This window comes from Carcharodon carcharias, chromosome 13, assembly GCF_017639515.1.
Source record: "Carcharodon carcharias isolate sCarCar2 chromosome 13, sCarCar2.pri, whole genome shotgun sequence".
Lineage (NCBI taxonomy): Eukaryota > Metazoa > Chordata > Chondrichthyes > Lamniformes > Lamnidae > Carcharodon > Carcharodon carcharias.
In genome coordinates this window covers 71,071,175-71,091,375 of record NC_054479.1, presented here as the reverse complement: position 1 = coordinate 71,091,375, position 20,201 = coordinate 71,071,175, and the positions used below count along the sequence as shown (strand labels likewise).

The following is a 20,201-nucleotide window of genomic DNA, read 5'->3' as shown; positions in this document are numbered from 1 at the left end:
AGTACTGGTTCCCTGGTGACTGTAACTTCATCAAGTTCCCTTCTCCCTTCCACCTCCTGATGTATAGCTATTATTGGAATGTTTCTTGTATCAGATCATATTTATTTGCATCAATATGTGCTATCAATTCATTTACTTTGTTATGAATGCTATATTCATTCAGATACAGAGCCAGGATTTTCCCCTCGGCAATTTGGGGGTGGGGCCCGCTCACTGAGGGGAAAATGACGTGGGATGGCATCGGGCGGAACCCCCGACATCACCCCGGTCCATTTAAATCTTCAAGTAGGCAGGTGGATAGCGAAATCAGCTGTCCGCCCGCCGACCTGTCAATGGCCAATTAAGGCCATTGACAGGTTAATTAACGTTGTTAAAGACCCTGCCTGGCCAACCTTAAGGCTGGCGGGCAGGCCAGGAGCCCCAGCTTATTAGACTCCAGCAGATTATTCATGAAACTTCATCCACTGGTGGGATGAAGTTTCATGTCTGTTTTTAAAAAATTTAATAAACTTTGTGTGTTTCTTATTAACATGTCCCATCTCATGTGACGTTGTCAAATGAGGGGGACATGTTAATTTTAACATTTCTCTATTTTTTTTACTTTTCTTACCTGTTAGTAAACTCCCTGAGACAGCACTTTGCCTCAGGGAGCAGTACGCATGCGCGAAAGAGCACAATTTGACAGTTGGGGGGTCCCCCCCACCCCCAACCCCGCAAGGAATGTCGGGCAGGCCGCTGGCTGGGCCTTAACTGGCCCGCTCACTCAAAATGGTGGCAGGCCCCGTTTCAGCAGCAGGGGTTGGCTGCCTGCCCACCACCGAGCCGGTGGGGCCTGCTCACCCACCAAGGGCAAAATTCTGCCCACAGCCTTTAGTTTTGTCTTTTTATTTGTAATATCCAGTCTTGACTGTTGGTGTATTCTTCAGTTTTATCTCTCTGTCCCTTCCTGTTATTCTGTGACCCTCATTTCTCAAATTACGATTTTGCTCTCCTGCCTTGACTCTTGATTTGCCACATCTACCCAAGCTTGATCCCTCAGCCCCCTCTCTACTTCCCTAGTTACGCAATGACACAAGAACACTCATCCCAGCACGGTTCAGGTGTAAACCATCCCAAGAATACAGCCCCAACTTTCTCCAGTACTGGTGCCATGCCTCACAAACCGGAACCCACTTCTCCCACACCAGTCTTTGAGCCATGCATTCATCTCTCTGATCTTATTTGCTCTATATTAATTTGCTTGTCCCAAGTAATAATCCAAAGATTATTACCTTTGAGGTTTGCTCCTTAATTTGGTACCTAGCTCCTCATACTGACTATGCAGAACCTCCTTCCTTGTCCTGCCTATGTCGTTGGTACCTACATGGACCATGACAACTGGATCCTCCCTCTCCCCCTCACAGTCCTGAGCAGATGTCCTGAACCCTGGCACTAGGCAGGCAACACAGCCATCTGGACCCTAACTCCTTGCGACAGAGAACAGTGTCAATCCCCCTCACTATACTATCCCCTACTGAGATTACATTCTTTTTTGCTCTCCCCGCTTGAACGGTTCCTGTACCCACAGTGCCATGGCCAGCCTGCTCATCCACCTTGCAGGCTTCACTTTCATCCACACAGGTTGTGAGCACCTCAAACCTGTTTGACAATTGCAACATCTGAGGTTCCTCCCCTACTGTCTGCTCAGTCCCATTACCTGCCTCACTCACAGTCACATCCTTCTCTCCCTCATTGCTGACCAAAACAGATGCCCATCTTCTAAGAGGTGTGACTGTCTCCTGGAACAAGTGTTCAGGTATTTCTCCCCTCTTCCTTATGCTGCACAGTATCTGCAGTTCAGCTTCCAGATCAATAGTCCTGATCCGGAATTCCTCAAGCTGCTTACACTTCCTGCAGACGTGTTTGTCATGGATCACCTTGGCATCCAAAAGCTTGCACATTCCACCTGTCCTACCACACCTCTTTCCCCCATGCACCGAATTCCCACGTGAGCCCAATTCGCTACTCACTCAGTCTCCATCTCACTCTGGCGTAGTTGCCTGTCTTCTCACATGCCCCTTACCGATAGCTCACCTGGTATCGATAACCCTTGTCCACTCCCAGTGTCTGTGTGCAGAACCGGTGCATAACACCAAACTGCTGCATTAGGTAAGCCAAGTCTATTGTCCAGACACTTTCATTGAGCTGTAATCTCCAACAGGCTGTCTGGAATTCCTCCTCACTCACAGGATGGAGATACCTTCACACATAAGAGAGCAAGACACACAGAGAGAGAGAGAGAGAGAGAAAGAGAGAGAGAGAGAGTGAGTTACAAGCTGGAAATTACTAGTGACTGTACAATACCCAATTAAAACTCAGGTGTTACTCACACAGTCTGGTCTCCTTGGCCTTTATTGCAAGGGGAGCTGAGCACACGAGTAAGAAGTCTTACTGAAATATAGAGCCTTGGTGAGACTGTACCTGGAGTATTGTGTACAGTTTTGGTCTCCTTACCTAAGGAAGGCTACACTTGTCATAGAGGGATTGCAGAGGTTCACCGGATTAACCCCTCAGATGGAGGGATTGCCCTATGAGGAGACTGGGCCTGTATTCTCCGGAGTTTTGATGAATGAGAGATGACCACATTGAAACTTCAGCAACTAATCAATGGTCCAGGCTGAAACTCCACTGCTCACCTCTTGGCAATCTGCCAATTTGTGGTCCAAGTGAAACTTGGCAATGTTAGAAGGTGCAAATCAGTTTACTTTCATTATCAGGGCAGCGGTGTCAGTTACATGTGGACAGAGCAAGGTAAGGTGCTGCTCAGGATGTACAACTAGGAAAGGTTGTAACCCAGAGGGGTTTGCAATATGGACAATGATCTTTAAACCAGGGGTTTTAGATTACAGCACGAGGTCTATGGAGCACTAACTGGCACTATTTCAAGGGGCAAACAAATTTAAAGCAAGTTTGGGACCGCTGTCAGGAAGCATGTCTTTACATAAACAGTCATCAATATCTAGAATGAACTTTGAAAGGCAAAAATTCTGGAGTCATTAAAGAGGAAATTCGATGCTGCGATGGAAAGATCGGCAGTTTGTTTGATGGGCCAAATTACCTCCCTGACTTGTGACTCCTCTGTCTCATCATTTTAGGGTTAAAGATCTTGCCATTCAATGTGCACTTCTCAAAACTTCTCTTTACTAAAACGTTTTACTCCATAGTTGTCAACATTAAAAACAAAAAATGCTAAAAAAAAAACTCAGCAGGTTTGACAGCATCTGTGGAGAGAAAGAGTTAACGTTTTGAGTCCGTATGACTCTCCTTCAGAACTTTATTACAATATTAAACTGGGTTTATCCATTAGCTGAAGCTTATGAAGGATGTAACCCAGTAAGAATATTTATTTCTCCAGAGACAATGTTGTGCATTAAGGTTTAAACAAGAATGAAGAAAAGGTGAGGCTGTCAATGGGTTTTTTTCTCACTTACTGCAGCACCATCCTGGAGCAGGCGAGTCCACAATCCCAGTGAAAGGATTGCTGAATCACAGGAACATTTAACTGCACCAGGTCATCTAGAAGAGAGAGAGAGAGAGACTGAGTGTCGGCACCGCTGAATCCGGATTCTCTCTTCCCCCAATGGGGAAAGTCCCTCGATTTAAACCCGGTCCTGATCTCTCGGTCTGAGCTCACACAGGACACCGCCCCCGGCCCCCGCCCCCCGCCCCCCGGAGACCCGCCCCCCCCCCCCGCCGCCGGGAGACCCGACCCCCCGCCCCCGCCCCCCGCCGCCGGGAGACCCGCCGCCCCGCCCCGGGCCCTCTCACTTACCCCTCAGTATCTCCCCCTCACTGGGCTTCATGGTGGCGGCCGCTCCCCGGACCGGGGAGCCTTCCTCGCGGTTACTTCTTCCCTGACAGCCGGAGCCCCGAAACTGGACAAACTGCAGGTTTGGGTCCGGAAACTGGAACGCTTGTTATTTCTTCACCGGCCGCTTCTCCCCACCCTGGGCCGCAGGGGCGGCGGGCATTGGGATGAAATAGCGTCTGGCGACCATAGCTGGAGGAATCGGTCTAAAAGGTCCGGGGGAAGCAGTTTGGGTGGCACTGATTTGCGTGCGTGACAGAGAACTTCCGGGTAAGGGAATCCTGGGACAGAGGAGGTCCTCTCGCCGCGGTGCTCCCTGGGACAAAGGAGGCCCTCTCGCCGCGATGCTCCCTGGGACAGTGGAGGCCCTCTCGCCGCGGTGCTCCCTGGGACGCTGGAGGCCCTCTCGCCGCGGTGCTCCCTGGGACGGTGGAGGCCCTCTCGCCGTGGTGCTCTCTGGGACGGTGGAGCAGTGTTAAGAGCTGAAGCGTGTGGTGCTGTGAGACTCAATCATGTCGATCGGAGTTCCCATCAAAGTGCTGCATGAGGCGGAGGGCCATGTGGTGACCTGCGAGACCAACACAGGGGAGGTTTACCGGGGAAAACTAATAGAGGCCGAGGACAACATGAACTGTCAGGTAAGGCCCGGGAGCGGGGAGAAAATCCGGCAAAAGCCCGAGGCCTGTGGATGGGGAGATGCCGCCCCCGGGTATCGGGTATTGGGGGGGAGGCCGCTCTTGGCTCCGGCTCCCGGCTCAACAGGTTCTGGAATGAAGTCCCAGCAAAAAATTAATTCGTCCATTAGCAGCTGCTCATTGTGGGTTCCTGCTGTGCACCGATTGATTGGCTGCCATTTCCTACCTTATTATTATGACTTCATTGGCTGGAGGACACTTTGGGTTTTTAATGGTTATGAAATGTGCACCACAAATTCATGTATTTCTTTTTGACCCTTTGGAAGGTTCAATTCCTCCTTTTAATTTTTCAACGCTCATCATCTCCCTGGAATTAGTTCCATAAACTGCTCGGTTTATTATCTATCCTCAGTGGTTTGTACTCTTCCGTAAACAGTGCCTCTTGTGCTAGATCTGTGACCTCCCTCCAACCTGGAGGTTTCCTTTCCTTGATATTAACCGCACCCCCAATGATTCAGTCCAGGAGAGGGTCATTTACCCCGTGTGTTTGGGCTGGTAAACTGATTCTCCCACTTTCACTTGGCACCTGAGGCTCCTGAACTCCAGAATGAAATAATTTGGGAGCTTGGCATTTCCTTTTTCCACCTGCCTCTCCCCCCAATGCCATGGGAAACCGCTGCTCAGCCATCTGCTGTCCCTGGTGATGAAGTCAGTTACAAGGTTCATTCAGCCTCTGCCGTGCTTTATTCTGTCTTTGCGAGCTACTGCCCAGAGTTCCCTTTATCCACAAGCCTTGTGACCTTGTGAGGCCCTAACTGGGTTTGCTGAGAGAGTCATCCTCCCTTTCTTCAAGCGGACGTTGACCTTTTCCTCATGAGATGCTAAAACTGCCGGACTCTGGTTTATTCACTCACAGGACATGGGCGTCGCTGGCAAGGCCAACATTTGTTGCCCATCCCTAGTTGCTTTGAACTGAGTCACTTGCTCGGCCATTTCAGATGATGGCAGTTAAGAGTCAACCACAGTGCTGTGGGTCTGGAATCACATGTAGGCCAGACTGGGTAAGGATGGCAGATTTCCTTCCCTTAAAGACATAGTGAACCAGATGGGTTTTTACAACAATCTATGATAGTTTCATGGTTATCATTACTAGCTTTATATTCCAGATTTATTAATTGAACTTAAATCCCACTGGCTGCCATGTACCCACTCTCTTGTTAGTCAAGAAACAATGGTCCAATTGTAGGCAGCATTTGGCGTTGAGGTTACAATCAGATCAGCCATGTTCTTATTGAATGTTGGAAAAAGCATCAGGGGCTGAATGGCCTACTCCTCCTAATTCGTATGTTTGTATCTGATTGAAGCTGTGCAGTTCCAGCTCGTGTCCCACCTGTGTACCCAGAGCATTAGCCTGGACCCCGGATTACTCGTCCACGACTTCACCCTTTTGGGAAAGGACCACAAGTCTACATGGAGATTGTCCAGGAGGTTGCAGTTGGTCACCTGACCTCTCCTCATGCTGTTTAAAGGCCCAGTTCCTTCTCAATCAGTTTGGAATGGGAAGTGATGCTGCAGTGGGGCCCACAGCAGGCTTGGTTAATCTCTCAGTCTGTTCCACAGCTACATGGTTTACATTGGCTTCAGCCAGTCGGCTCCTGTAGTAGTCGAGCTGTCTTGATGTTGTCCACAACGTTTGCAGCTTTCTCTTTCACTTCAAATTTTACAAAATTCACAGCATTTAGGTTTCTCTCGATCCCGCATCGTGTTACAATTTGCCCTTTCTTAGTCCTAGCCCCAGCCCTTCCTCCCAATCGCCTCCTTTCAAGGCTGAATAGTTGGAGTTTTTCTGAATGTTCTTCATAGAAGCTAAGAGGGGCCCCTCACCCACTGGCCCTGACTGACCCACTGAATGTCAATCTAAAATTCACAGCTCAGGTCACTGCTGACTACTGACTTGGAGGTGGAGATCCCACCACTAGGCCAGAGGCTTGTTCCATGTGCCTTGCTGTATGCTTCCACTCCAGTCCCATTGGTACTGGGTACAATTGCTATACTGTTCCATTTCTGTGCTTCACTGTTTCTGGGACTGGTCTCAGTCTCTGAATGATTTTAGGGTTATCTTAATGGTTGGGCAGGCTGGGCCTGTATCCGTTGGGAATTTAGAAGAATGAGAGGTGATCTTATTGAAACAGAAGATCCTGAGGGGACTTGACAGGGTGGAAGCTGAAAGGATGTTCTATCTTGTGGGAAAGACTAGAAGTAGGGGGTCTCCCACTTAAGGTGGAGATAAGAAGACATTTTTTTTTTAAGGGTCATGTTTCTTCAGAACTCTCTTCCCAAAAGAGCAGTGGAGGCAGGGGCAATGAATATTTTTAAGGCAGAGGTAGATTGACTCTCTTGTTATTCAAGAAACTAAGGTCCTAGGATAGGCAGCATTTGGGGTTGAGGTTACAATCAGATCAGCCATGTTCTTATTGAATGGTGGAAAAAGCATCAGGGGCTGAATGGCCTACTCCTCCTAATTCGTATGTTTTTATCTGCTTGAAGCTGTGCAGTTCCAGCTCGTGTCCCAGTGATCTGACAGATGTGAGATATCGTGTTTACTGTACAGATACCATGTTGGTGTTCAAGAAGTAGTCCCTCTCCAGTTAGCTACACATCTACTGCCCTTGTTCTAGGTGGTAGTGGTCGTAGATTTGCAAGGTGCTGTCTAAGGAGCCTTGGTGAATTCCTGCAGTGCATCTTGTAAATGGTACACAGTGCAGCTACTGTGTATCGGTGGTGGAGGGAGTGAGTGTTTGTGGATGTGGTGCCAATTAAGTCGGCTGCTTTGTCCTGGATGGTGTCAAGCTTCTTGAGTGTTGTTGGAGCTGCACTCATCCAGGCAAGTGGGGAGTATTCCATCACACTCCTGACTTGTGCCTTGTAGATGGTGGACAGGCTTTGGGGAGTCAGGAGATGAGTTACTCATCGCACGATTCCCTGCCTCTGACCTGCTTTTGTAGCCACAGTATTTATATGGCTAGTCCAGTTCAGTTTCTGGTCGATAGTAATCCCCCCAGGATGTTGATAGTGGGGGATTCAGTGATGGTAATGCCATCAACCATCATTGGGCAATGGTTAGATTCTCTCTTTTAATGGCTAATTTCCATTGTTAAAATGTAGTTTAGCCTCCTACTTTTGGAGCTGCTGATGCTGTGACCCCAGTGTGACTGACTCTGTCCCCCTTTCCTCTGCAGATGTCAAACATCACTGTCACCTACCGTGATGGACGTGTGGCTCAACTAGAGCAGGTCTACATCCGTGGCAGCAAGATTCGCTTCCTGATCTTACCAGACATGCTGAAAAATGCCCCCATGTTAAAGAGCATGAAGAACAAGAACCAGGGAACGGGGGCTGGCCGAGGGAAAGCTGCAATCCTCAAAGCTCAAGGTCAGCATGTCTACATCCTGAACCCTTATCCCTTCAGTTCCTGGGACATGGCCAATGAGATGGGATTGTGTGTTTCCTGTGGCTGAGCTTTTGTGGGCTGGGCTAGAATCACTTTTCTGCACCCCAGCTCCAGCCGTGGTCACTGTGCAGCGCAGTCTGATGCCTGGACCACCCAGCTCCGAGCGAGGGGATCAAACTCTCCTCAGTCTGCAGTCTGTGAAAGCTCTTGGTGAGCTGGACAAGACATCTCAGTCCAAATCATTTCAGCATGTTTTTGGATGTTAGTTGTTGAGTCTGGTTAGGAAATGGAAGAATGGTGCATTGGTACTTGGAGATTGGTAGATTCCAGGGCACTAAGGGATATGAGGATGGGAAGAAAAAGGCAGTGAATGTGGAAATACAGCTTTGAATTATATTGAATGGCAGAATTGACTTGAGGGGGCTTTTGTTCTAGCAGTGTAGAGGGAACTTTACTCTGTATCTAACCCCGTGCTATACCAGTCATAGGAATATTTGATGGGCACAGTGTAGAGGGAGCTTAACCGAATGTGTCTCTTCCATGGGGGGGGAGAAAGTGATGCCAGAAATGAAAGTGTTCCCGGGGGCACCTTGAGTATTACAAAGCTGCTGAAACCAAGTGATTAACACAATCTGATTCCTTCCAGTGGCTGCCCGAGGGAGAGGCCGTGGGATGGGCCGTGGAAACATCTTCCAGAAGAGGAGGTGAGGCAGTTCCTGCCTTTTCCATCACCCAGCAGAAGTTCCAGAATTGCTTTGTGTATTTGTTATTTTATAATTCTGTAGAATGACGTGAAGTCCAATTTAAGGTTTGTGGTAAATAAACACTTTCTTTTCCATAACCTTACGTCTGTGTTTGCTCTGACTGAGTGAGAACTGAATTAACTCTGTAAATTGCTCCTTGGGCAGTAACCATGCTGAATTCTCTCCTGCTCCATTGCCAGTGTCTTTTTCTTTTCTGATTTGCTCCACTTTCTGTAGTGGATTCTTTTGTCATTGAATCTAAAGATGCGCTGCCGAGACTCACCAAGAGCTATCTAATTAATCCCACTCCCTTTCTCTTTCCCCTTAATGGCCCTGTAACTTTTTCTAGAGTCCATGGAAAACAGTGGCAGAATCAGACAGAGTCAGCATGGATTTATGGAAGGGAAATCATGCTTGACAAATCTAGTGGAATTTTTCGAGGATTTAACTAGTGGAATTGATGAGGGGGAGCCAGTAGATGTGGTTTATTGGACTTTCAGAAGGCTTTCGACAAAGTCCCACATAAGAGATTAGTGTGTAAAATTAAAGTACATGGGATTGGGGGTAGTGTATTGAGATGGATAGAAAACTGGTTGGCAGACAGGAAACAAAGAGTAGGAATAAACGGGTCTTTTTTGGAATGGCAGGCAGTGACTAGTGGGGTACTGCAGGGATCGGTGCTGGGACCCCTGTTTTTCACAATATAAATGATTTAGATGAGGGAATTAAATGTAATATCTCCACATTTGCAGATGACACAGCTGGGTGGGAGGGTGAGCTGTGAGGAGGATGCAGAGATGCTTCAATGTGATTTGGACAAGCTGAGTGAGTGGGCAAATGCATGGCAGATACAGTATAATGTGAATAAATGTGAGGTTATCCACTTTGGTAGCAAAAACAGGAAGGCAGATTATCATCTGAATGGCTGTAAATTGAGAGAGGGGAATGTACAACGAGACCTGGGTGTCTTTGTACACCAATCGCAGAAGGTAAGCATGCAAGTGCAGCAGGTGGTAAAGAAGGCAAATGGTATGTTGGCCTTCATAGTCAGAGGATTCGAGTACAGGAACAGGGATGTCTTGCTGCAATTGTACAGGGCCTTGGTGAGATCACACCTGGAATATTAAGTGCAGTTTTGGTCTCCTTATCTGAGGAAGGACATTCTTGCTATAGAGGGAGTGCAGCGAAGGTTTACCCGACTGATTCCTGGGATGATGGGACTGACATATGAGGAGAGATTGAGTTGATTAGGATTATATTTGCTGGCGTTCAGAAGAATGAGGGGGGATCTCATAGAAACCTATAAAATTCTAACAGGACTAGACAGAGTAGTTGCAGGAAGGATGTTCCCGATGGTAGGGGAGCCCAGAACCAGAGGTCGCAGTCTGAGGATATGGGGTGGACCATTTAGAACTGAGATGGGGAGAAATTTCTTCACCCAGAGAGTGGTGAGCCTGTGGAAATCATTACCACAGAAAGTAGTTGAAGCCAAAACATTGTACATTTACAAGAAGGAGTTAGATATAGCTGTTGGGGCGAAAGAGATCAAAGGGTATGGGAGAAAGCGGGAGCAGGCTATTGAATTGGATGTTTGATGATCACCATTCATTATGATCACGGCTGGAGCAGTCTCGAAGGGCCGAATGGCCTACTCCTGCTCCTAGTTTCTATAACAGCGCCTAGACCTCATGGCCTGCAGCAGTTCAAGAAGGCAGCTCACCACCTACTTCTCTAGGGCAATTGGGGATGGGCAAGAAATGCTGACCCAGCCAGTGACACCCATATCCCATGAATGAATTTTATAAACTTACGAAATGGGGTTACTATTCAGCCCATTGTGCCTGTGCTGGCCTTTTGAAAGAACTTTTCAATTAGTCCATCTCTTGCTCTGCAAATCTATTTCTCTTCTCCAATTCCCTTCCATGTATCAGACTGACTGTGTGCCAACAAAGCTGGGTTTAGCCACGTATAATTCTGTTTTTCTCCTTGCTGGGTGGGTTTGGAGCTCTGGTGTACAGGGGCAGAGGTGAAGGAGCTTTACGCTGGAGCTAGCATGCCTTGGAACAATGTGGATTGCGTCTCCCAATCAGTCAGGCTTCAGGGTGGGAGTGGTATTGGTCAGCAGGGTGGAAGAGCCCAGAGGTTTGATCAGCTGGCTGCAGGGTGGGAGGAGGCCCCCACACACAGTTTACCATATTAGATACACATTTCCCATTCCTGTAAGTCCAGAGAGCCCTGATTCAGGGAGGTGCAGCTTTGTGCAGGGTTCCTGCTGGAATCTAACCAGATAAAACCATGCTATATATTGGCACTGAGTAGTGAACTTCATGTCCAGCTGGGAGTCTTTTGACCCAGGAGGGAAGAATCCTGATTCCCACCCCCGGTGCTCTGAATGGCTGTGGACATTTCTGACTCAGTTACCAAATCTTCCACCTGCAGGCGTGTTGTCTTAACCACCACAAATCAAAGGAGAACTTGCTTACCTCTTTCCCCCAATGGAGGAGAGGCACTAGTTGGTTACACAACTGGAAAGGGTGGCTTGATTATTCAGTCAGTGCTGTTCCAGGTGTGGTCAGAATTACACTAGCAACTAATTTAAGATTATCAGTTGGGCTTGCAATGTGTCTCATTTATGCTTGCTAGAAGTTACATATATCATCCACAGGGACCTGTCCTCTGCAGGCATAAGGTACATGTCCAGGCATTGTGCCTTTTTTGAATTAAACAAAAGCATGGGGGACAGTTGTTCCTTGGTGCACTCTCCATGGCAATGCCTTGACTTGGTAACAATCACCCTTTTCTCATGAAGTACTAATTGTTGCTCACTTTGAAATTTAGCATTCTTGCATCTGTCCTGAGGAATCAAAGACAAAAAGCTTTGACAGCATGTCTCTTATTTAGCAAATGTTTACATTTAACTTGTTTGATCTGTTGTATGTTACCCAAACCAAGGTATATTATGAGTTACATAAACTAACCATAGTAAGCACACTATCCATCCAAAAGAACAAACTTCCTCATGCTGCAGTCATGAGAAATCAGCATCACTTGAATGATGCACTGAAAAATATTGGAGTATGGAGCACCTGGGTGAGTTATTGATGGGTGTAACACTGTGATAGACATTGACTATTCACCTCTGTTCATTAACTTCCTCAACCTCAAACTTTCACCTTGGTTTGAAGATCTTTTTATGAACACTTCCTCACTGGTAGCTCTCTCGCTCCTCTGAGCCAGAAAGTTGTGGGATCATGTCCTAGTCCAGAGACCCTCCCTGCCCCGTCAGGTGGGTATATTAAATTCTATGGTATTATTTAACAAAGAGCAGAAAGTTCTCCCTGGTGTCCTGACCAATATTTAACCATCAATGGGAATAGAAAAGGAACAGATTAGTTGGTTATGATCCCATTGCTGTATGTGGGATCTTGCTATGTGCAAATTGGCTGCCAGGTTTTCTACATTGCTACAATGACCACATTATCAAAAGTACCTCCATTAGCCATCGAGGCCTTGGGACATCCTGAAATTGTGGAAGACACAACATAAGAAATAGGAGCAAGAGTAGGCCATTCATCTAAGTCATTAATGTAGATTGGAAATAGCTGAGGCCCCAGCACTGAACCTTGCGGCATGCAACTAGTTACAGACAGCCAACTGTTTATCCCTACTCTGCTTCCTGTCCATGATAATATATTATCTGGACTCCGTGAGCCCTTGTGCATTAACCTTTTGTGTGGCACTTTATAGAATGACTTTTTCAAAATCCAAGTATTTCACACAAAGTGGTTCACCTTTAACTACCACTAACATCCTCAAAAAAAAACTCTCAGGGCAGAATTTCACCCATATCCGGTGGGTTGGTCGGGAAGCTGACTGCTGCCTGTGATCGGGGCTGGAAGGCGATTTCATGCTGGTGGGCCAAGTAAGGCCAGCCCAGTGTGAAACGTGAGCAGCACTACCTGTGCAGGGGTGGGAGGAGGGTGAGCAGGAACTTCACACATGTGTGCTTCAGAATCTCCCTGAAACACAGAGCTGCCTCAGGGAGATGAAGAGTTACAAAAAAATAAAGAAAATAAAAATGTAATAAAACATGTCTCTTCATGTGACTCTGTAACATGAGCAGGGACATCATATTAAGGTTTAAAATTTTTATTTTATTGTTATTTGCTTCAGGAAGCCTCATCCCGCCCATGGATGAGGTTTCCTAAAAAGCACAAAGGCTGCTTAGCCTTTTCACCTGCTCGCCAAACCGTAATGTTGGATAGCCAGTGAAAAATTCAACTTAATTGACAATTTAATGGCCTTAACAGGCCTTTTAATTGTCGGTGGATGCCCTGCTAACTCCAGCGCATGCCCGCTGAATGAAATATCCTGTGACTGCGCATTGATGTCGGGACACTCACCTGACGTTAACACGCGTCATTTTACACTCGAGCGGGCTGGGCATGTGCCCGCCCACCCATCTAAAAATTTGGCCCTTAATAAATTTCTCAAACATTAAAATGAAAGCAAAATACTGCGGATACTGGATATCTGAAATAAAAACAAAGAGCTGGAAATACTCAGCAGGTCTGGCAGCATCTGTGGTGAGAGAAGCAGGGTTAATGTTTCAAGTCAAACATAGCTACAGAACTAAAGGGAAGGAGAAATGTGATGGGTTTGATGCTGTTGAAAGGGGGTAGAAACAAAACAGAAAGTTTAGGATAGAGTAGAGTTTAAGATTGTTATGGACAAAAATAGACAAGTTGCAAAAAAATGTTTTGGATTGGGGGAGAGTGGATTTTAGTAAAATAAGGCAAGATCTGGCCAAGGTAGACTGGGAACAGTTACTTGTGGGGAAATTTACAGAGGAGCAGTTCAAAAAAGAAATGGGGAGGGTACAGGCTCAACATGTTTCCTCTAGGATGATAGGAAGGAGTAACAAGCCCAGAGAACCATGGATGACCAGAGATATTCAGGTTACGATGAGAAGGAAAAAAGAGGCTTTTAGCGGGTACAGGGGAAGCAAATCAGCAGAGGCATTAGTGGAGTACAGACAGTGCAATTAGGAGAGCAAAGAGGAGATATGAGAAAGCTCTGGCTGGTAAAAGTAAGGAAAATCCCAAGAAAGTATATCAATGGGAAGAGGATAACCAGGGAAAGAGTAGGGACCAAGGGGGCAAGCTATGGGTGGAGCCAGAGGACATCGCTAGAGTGTTGAATGAATACTTCACATCCATCTTCACCCAAGAGTATGAGGATGAAGGTAGCAAACTCAGAGAGAGAGACTGAGAGTTTCTTAAGCAAATTGATATAGGGACTGACAAGGTGTTGGGCAGGCTTAAAAGTGGACAAATCTCCAGGTCTGGATGATTTGTGTCCCAGACTGCTGAGGGAGGCAAAGGAGGAGATCACAGGGGTTCTGACCCAAATTTTTAATTCCTCTCTGGCCGCAGGGGAGGTGCCAGAGGACTGGAGAACAGCTAATGTGGTTCCGCTATTTAAGAAGGGTTGTAGAGAGAAGCCAGGGAACTACAGGCCAGTGAGTCTCACGTTAGTGGTAGGGAAACTTGGAAAAAATTCTGAAGGAGAGAATCTATCTCCACTTGGAGAAGCAAGGTTTGATCAGGGATAGTCAGCATGGCTTTGTCAGAGGGAGGTCATGCCTAACAAATTTGATTGAATTTTTTAAGGAGGTGACCAGGTGTGTAGATGAGGGTAGTGCAGTTGATGTAGTTTATATGGATTTCAGCAAAGCCTTTGACAAGGTCCCACATGGGAGACTTATAAAGAATGCATGTTATTGCGGTGGTGAAAAAGGCATATGGGACACTTGCCTTTATGAATCATGGCATAGATTACAAAAGTAAGGAGGTCATGTTGGAGTTGTATAGAACCTTGGTGAGGCCACAGCTGGAGTACTGTGTGCAGCTCTGGTCACCGCATTATTAGAAGGATGTGATTGCACTGGAGGGGGTGTAGAGGAGATTCACCAGGATGTTGCCTGGGCTGAAACATTTAAGTTATGAAGAGAGGTTGGATTGACTTAGGTTGTTTTCATTGGAGCAGAGAAGACTAAGGGGCGACCTGATCGAGGTGTACAAGATTATGAGGGATAAAAGCAAAAAACTGGATGCTGGAAATCCAAAACAAAAACAAAAATACCTGGAAAAACTCTGCAGAGAGGAACACAGTTAACGTTTCAAGTCCGAATGACCCTTCAACAGAACTAAGTAAAAATAGAAGAGAGGTGAAATATAAGCTGGTTTAAAGGTGGGGTGGTGGGGGTGGGGGGGTACAAGTAGAGCTGGATAGAGGGCCAGTGATAGGTGGAGATAACCAAAAGATGTCACAGGCAAAAGGACAAAGAGGTGTTGAAGGTGGTGATATTATCTAAGATTATGAGAGCCATGGACAGGGTGGATAGGGAGCAGCTGTTCCCCTTAATTGAAGTGTCAGTCACGAGGGGGAATAAGTTCAAGGTGAGGGGCAGGATGTTTAGGGGGGGATGTGAAGAAAAACTTTTTTACCCAGAGGGTGGTGACAGTCTGGAATGCGCTGCCTGGGAGGGTGGTGGAGACAGGTTGCCTCACATCCTTTAAAAAGTACTGGGATGAGCACTTGGCACGACATAACATTCAAGACTGAGCCAAGTGCTGGTAAATGGGATTAGGTAGGTAGGTCAGGTGTTTCTCATGTGTCGGTGCAGACTCGATGGGCCGAAGGCCTCTTCTGCACTGTGTGATTCTGTAGAGGGCAAGATTAAAAATGATGAAATACTATTCAATACTATAGAAAGCCAAGACGAGTAAAGAAACTGAGGGGAAAAATCAAAAAGGAAATTGGGAAAGCATAGAGAGGGCACGGAAGAATACTGGCAAGCAAAACCAAGGTGAACCCAAAGATGCTTTATCAATACATCAAGAGTAAGAGGATAACTAAGGAAAGATTAGGATCCATAAAAGACCAAAAAGGTAACCTATGTTTGAAGGCGGAGGATGTGGGTGTGGTCCTTAATGAATGTTTTGCGTCTGTCTTCACAAAAGAGGACAATTGTAGTTAATGAGGGGAGTGTGAAGTATTAGGTGTGATAAACATAGGAAGGGAAGAAGCACTAAGGGGATTAGCATCCTTGAAAGTGCATAAGTTACCAGGGTCGGATAAAGTGTATCCCAGGCTGTTAAAAGAAGCCAGGGAGGAAAATGCAGAGGGTCTGACCATCATTTTCCAATCCTCACTGGATACAGATATGGTACCAGAGGATTGGAGGTCTGTTAATATACTTTTGTTTAAAAAGGAAGTGAGGGATAGACCGAATAATTACACGGCAGTCAGTCTAAGCTCAGTGGTGGGCAAATTATTGGAATCAATTCTGATAGACAGGATAAACTGTCACTTAGAAAGGCACAGATTAATCAAGGATAGTCAGCATGGATTGGTTAAGGAAAGGTCGTGTCTAATTAAGGGGATTGAAGTTTTTTGAGGAAGTAACAAGGAGGATTGATGAAGGTAATGTAGTTGATGTGATCTACATGGATTTTAGCAAGGCTTTTGACAAGGTCCCGGATGACAGACTGCTTAAAAAAAAATAAAAGCCCATGGAACCCAGAGGAACATAGCCAGCTGGATACAAAATTCACTCAGTGACAGGAAAAGGATAATTGTTGACGGATGTTTTTGTAACTAGAAGGCTGTTTCCAGTGGGGTTCCACAGGGCTCAGTACTGGGTATCCTGCTTTTTGTGGTATATATTAAAGACTTGGATGTAAATGTCCAAACGGGGAATGATCAAGAAGTTTGCAGATGCCACAAAAATTGGCCGCACTGTAGATAGTGAGGAGGAAAGCTGGAGACTGCAGGAAGTTATCAATGGACTAGTCAGGTGGGCAGAAAAGTATCAAATGGAATTCAATCCAGAGAAGCATGAGGAGATGCATTTGGGAAGATCAAACAGGGCAAAGGAATACACAATAAATGGGAGGATACTGGGAGGTGTAGAGGAAGTGAGGGGCCTTGGAGTGAATGTCCACAAATCCCTGAAGGGTAGCAGGACAGGTCGATAAGTGGTTAAAAAGGCAAAAAGAATCCTTTCCTTCATTAGCAGAGGCACAGAATGTAAGAGTAGGGAGGTTATGCTGGAGTTATATAAAACATTAGTCAGGCCACAACTTGAGGAGTGTGTGTAGTTCTGGTCACCTCATTACAGAAAGGATGTAATTGCATTTGTGAGGGTATGGAGGAGATTTACAGGAATGTTGCCAGAGCTGGAAAATTGTAGCTATGAGGAAAGATTGGAGAGGCTGGGGTTGTTCTCCTTGGAACAGAGGAGGTTGAGGGGAAATTTGATTGAGTTGTACAATTTTGTAAGGGGCCTGGATAGAGTGGATAGGAAGAGCCTGTTTACTTTAGCAGAGAGGCCATTAACTGGGGGCACAGATTTAAAGTAAAAACAGAATTACCTGGAATAACTCAGCAGATCTGGCAGCATCGGCGGAGAAGAAAAGACTTGACGTTTCGAGTCCTCATGACCCTTCAACAGAACTAGGTGAATCCAAGGAAGGGGTGAAATATAAGCTGGTTTAAGGTGTGTGGGGGGGTGGGGTTTGGGTGGGGGGAGAGAAGTGGAGGGGGGTGGTGTGGTTGTAGGGACAAACAATCAGTGATCGAAGCAGATCATCAAAAGATGTCACAGACAACAGAACAAAAGAACACATAGGTGTTAAAGTTGGTGATATTATCTAAACGAATGTGCTAATTAAGAATGGATGGTAGGGCACTCAAGGTATAGCTCTAGTGGGGGTGGAGAGAGCATAAAAGATTTAAAAATATTTAAAAATAATGGAAATAGGTGGGAAAAGAAAAATCTATATAATTTATTGGAAAAAACAAAAGGAAGGGGGAAGAAACAGAAAGGGGGTGGGGATGGAGGAGGGAGCTCAAGACCTAAAGTTGTTGAATTCAATATTCAGTCCGGAAGGCTGTAAAGTGCCTAGTCGGAAGATGAGGTGTTGTTCCTCCAGTTTGCGTTGGGCTTCACTGGAACAATGCAGCACTCTACGGACCAAATATTGGAAAGCGGGATTAGGCTGGGTGGCTTGTTTTTCAGCCAGTGCAGGCTCAATGGGCCAAGTGGCCTCTTTCTGTGCTGAAATCTTTCTATGATTCTATGAAATAACAAAGGTGTCACTGACCAAAAGGATTGATGTTGGTTGTAGTAAAGATGCAAGTTGTCCACAGTGAATGTTAATGTTCATGTCTTTCAGGACCAGTTGCTTTGTTTCTTTACTGTAATCATTTATCACTCCCTTTGCCTTTTGTTCCATGACATCTTTGTTATTTAATCTCTCCTATCTTCTGAACAGAGTGTCTGAGAAGTTAAAGCAGGGGAGAGAGCCTCCAGAGAAATCTCCAACAACAAAAGGAACATCTGCAAAACAGCTGTTGTGATGTCTCAACCAGGAAAGGAGCTGATTGGTGCATAGCTGCTAAGTGTCTCTAGATAATAGTCTAGAAAGTAAAGGTATGACAGGGCACCGCAGCATCATGGAATGCAAATCCTGTGTCATTTGGGATATCCTGGGTGCTTCTCGTGACCTGGAGGACTGTGTGCAGGACATGTCCCCAGTTAAATCAGCTTGAGCTCCGGGTGAGAGCTTCACAGGGAGTGTTTCTGAGGTGGTCACCTCACAACACTCTGCAGACAGAGGGAATGGATGACCATCAGATAGTCAAGGAAGACCAAGCTGATAGGGCACAGATCCCATGAGTGCATCTAACTGATATTCACTACTGAATACTGGTGAGAGTGATGATTCCTCTAGAGAGAGCAGCAACAGCCAAGTCCATGGCACCATGGGTGTCTCAGCTACACAGGACAGGGGGTGGAATAAGAGTGGAAGAGCAACAATGGTAGGGGGAATTTGATAGTGAGGGGAACAGACAGATTCCCCGTGGACAAACGTGTCTTTTGAATGGTATGTTACCTCTCTGGTGCCAGGTTCAAGGAGGATGTCGCTGAATGAATGCAGAGTACCCTGAGTGGGGAGGGTGAACAGCCAGAGAACATGGTCCATGTAGGTAACAATGACATGAGTAGAAAGAGGGATGAGGTCCTGAAGGAGGAGTTTGAGGAGTTGGAGAGAGATTGAAAAGTAGGATCTCAAAGGTAGTAGTCTCCGAATTACTCTTGGTGCTATATGTTAGTGAGTACAGGAGCTGATGAATACATGGCTGGAGAGATGGTGCAGGAGGGAGAGCTTCAGATTCCTGAGACACGGACTGCTTCTGGGAGGCAAGACCTGTACAAACCTGAATGGTTGCACCTCAATAAGGCTGAGACCAATAGCCTCTCAGGGAGTTCGCTAATACTGTTGGGAAGGGTTTAAATTGCCTTGTCATGAGGTTGGGAACCTGAGAGTAGATGCAGAAGAGGGAAGAAAGTTTGGAAATAGAAGGCAGAAAAGTGGTAAAGTGTGTTTGGAAGGCGGAGGAAATAAAGGTTAGAAAATAGTCAGTAAGGGAGATTGGTTATACTAAAGGGTAAATTTCATTGCAGGAAGTTAGTGCAAGCAGATGAGCTAAAAGTGCATTTGGAATGTGGGAATATAATATCATATCTGTTAGGGTTTTCAAGTGAGATAGATGAATAAAAAAGGAAGGGGGGACACATTATTGATTAAGTAAACAATTCCAACACTCCCACATTCTACCTCCATAAACTTGAGGTCATCCAAAACTCTGCTGCCCATGTCTTACCTCACAGCATGTCCCATTCCCCAATCGGCCCCTGTGCTCGCTGATCTACATTGGCTCCCGGGCAAATGTCTTAAATTTAAAATTCTTATCCTTGTTTTCAAATCCTTCCATGGTCTCAACGCTCCCTATCTCTGTAATCTCCTCTATCCCCACAAAATATCTGAGATATCTGTACTCCTTAAATTCTGGCCCCTTGTGCATCCCCGATTATAACTGCAAAGTACTGTGGATGCTGGAGGTCTGAAATAAAAACAGAAAGTGCTGAAAAAAACTCAGCAGGTCTGGTGGCATCTGTACAGAGAGAAATAGAATTACTGTTTCAAGTTCAATATGACTCTTCTTTGGAACAGTTGCTGCCAGACCTGCTGAATTTATCCAGCACTTTCTGTTTTTATCACAGTTATAATTAGTCCACCATTGGTGGTCATGCCTTCAGTTGCCTTGGTCTTAAAATCTGGAATTCCCTCCCTAAACCTCTCCGCTTCTCTACCTCACTTTGCTCCTTTCAGACATTCCTTAAAACCTATCTCTTTGACCAGGCTTTTGGTCATCTGACCTAATATTTCCATAAGTGGCTCCATATCATACTTTGTTTTATAACAGTCTTGTGAAGCATCTTGGGATGTTTCTTTATGTTAAAGGCCCTATATAAATAAGAGGTGTTTTTATAGCTGTAAGGAGGGATGATATGGGATAGAAGGATAGGAGGTCCATATTGGCTGATCTAAAGAACAAAAGTGGTCAGTCACACTACTGGGAGTGTACTATGTACCCTGAAACAGTCAGAGGCA

At 46.0% G+C, this 20,201-nt stretch overlaps 2 protein-coding genes across 7 annotated transcripts in view; one reads left to right on the top strand and one right to left on the bottom strand.

The window, feature by feature from the left end:
• gucd1 (guanylyl cyclase domain containing 1) overlaps window positions 1–4,112 on the bottom strand; it is a 75,773-nt gene extending 71,661 nt beyond the window's left edge. For 3 of the 6 annotated variants that reach the window (XM_041203552.1, XM_041203551.1, XM_041203550.1), the window contains exons 1-3: window positions 3,812–4,112; window positions 3,471–3,555; window positions 2,074–2,239 (exon numbers count right to left, since the gene is read on the bottom strand). In XM_041203552.1, the coding sequence (XP_041059486.1) occupies window positions 2,074–2,239; window positions 3,471–3,555; window positions 3,812–3,842 (282 nt within the window). In that variant the 5' untranslated portion in view covers window positions 3,843–4,112. The remainder of the gene's footprint in view (window positions 1–2,073; window positions 2,240–3,470; window positions 3,556–3,811) is intronic. The other 3 variants (XM_041203553.1, XM_041203555.1, XM_041203554.1) reach the window with 3 other exon arrangements.
• A 127-nt stretch (window positions 4,113–4,239) lies between these two features.
• LOC121286438 (small nuclear ribonucleoprotein Sm D3) lies at window positions 4,240–8,774 on the top strand. The gene is made up of 3 exons (XM_041203556.1): window positions 4,240–4,485; window positions 7,722–7,914; window positions 8,580–8,774. Exons 1-3 carry the CDS (start codon window positions 4,360–4,362, stop codon window positions 8,639–8,641), a joined length of 381 nt encoding a protein of 126 aa, XP_041059490.1. The 5' UTR covers window positions 4,240–4,359; the 3' UTR covers window positions 8,642–8,774.
• The last annotated feature ends 11,427 nt before the right edge of the window (window positions 8,775–20,201 follow it).

Coding starts and splice junctions, on each gene's coding strand:
- LOC121286438 (XM_041203556.1), top strand. CDS start 4,360: ATGTCGATCGGAGTTCCCATCAAAGTGCTGCATGAGGCGGAGGGCCAT. Junction 4,486..7,721: donor AGGACAACATGAACTGTCAG/GTAAGGCCCGGG, acceptor TTTCCTCTGCAG/ATGTCAAACATCACTGTCAC. Junction 7,915..8,579: donor TGCAATCCTCAAAGCTCAAG/GTCAGCATGTCT, acceptor GATTCCTTCCAG/TGGCTGCCCGAGGGAGAGGC.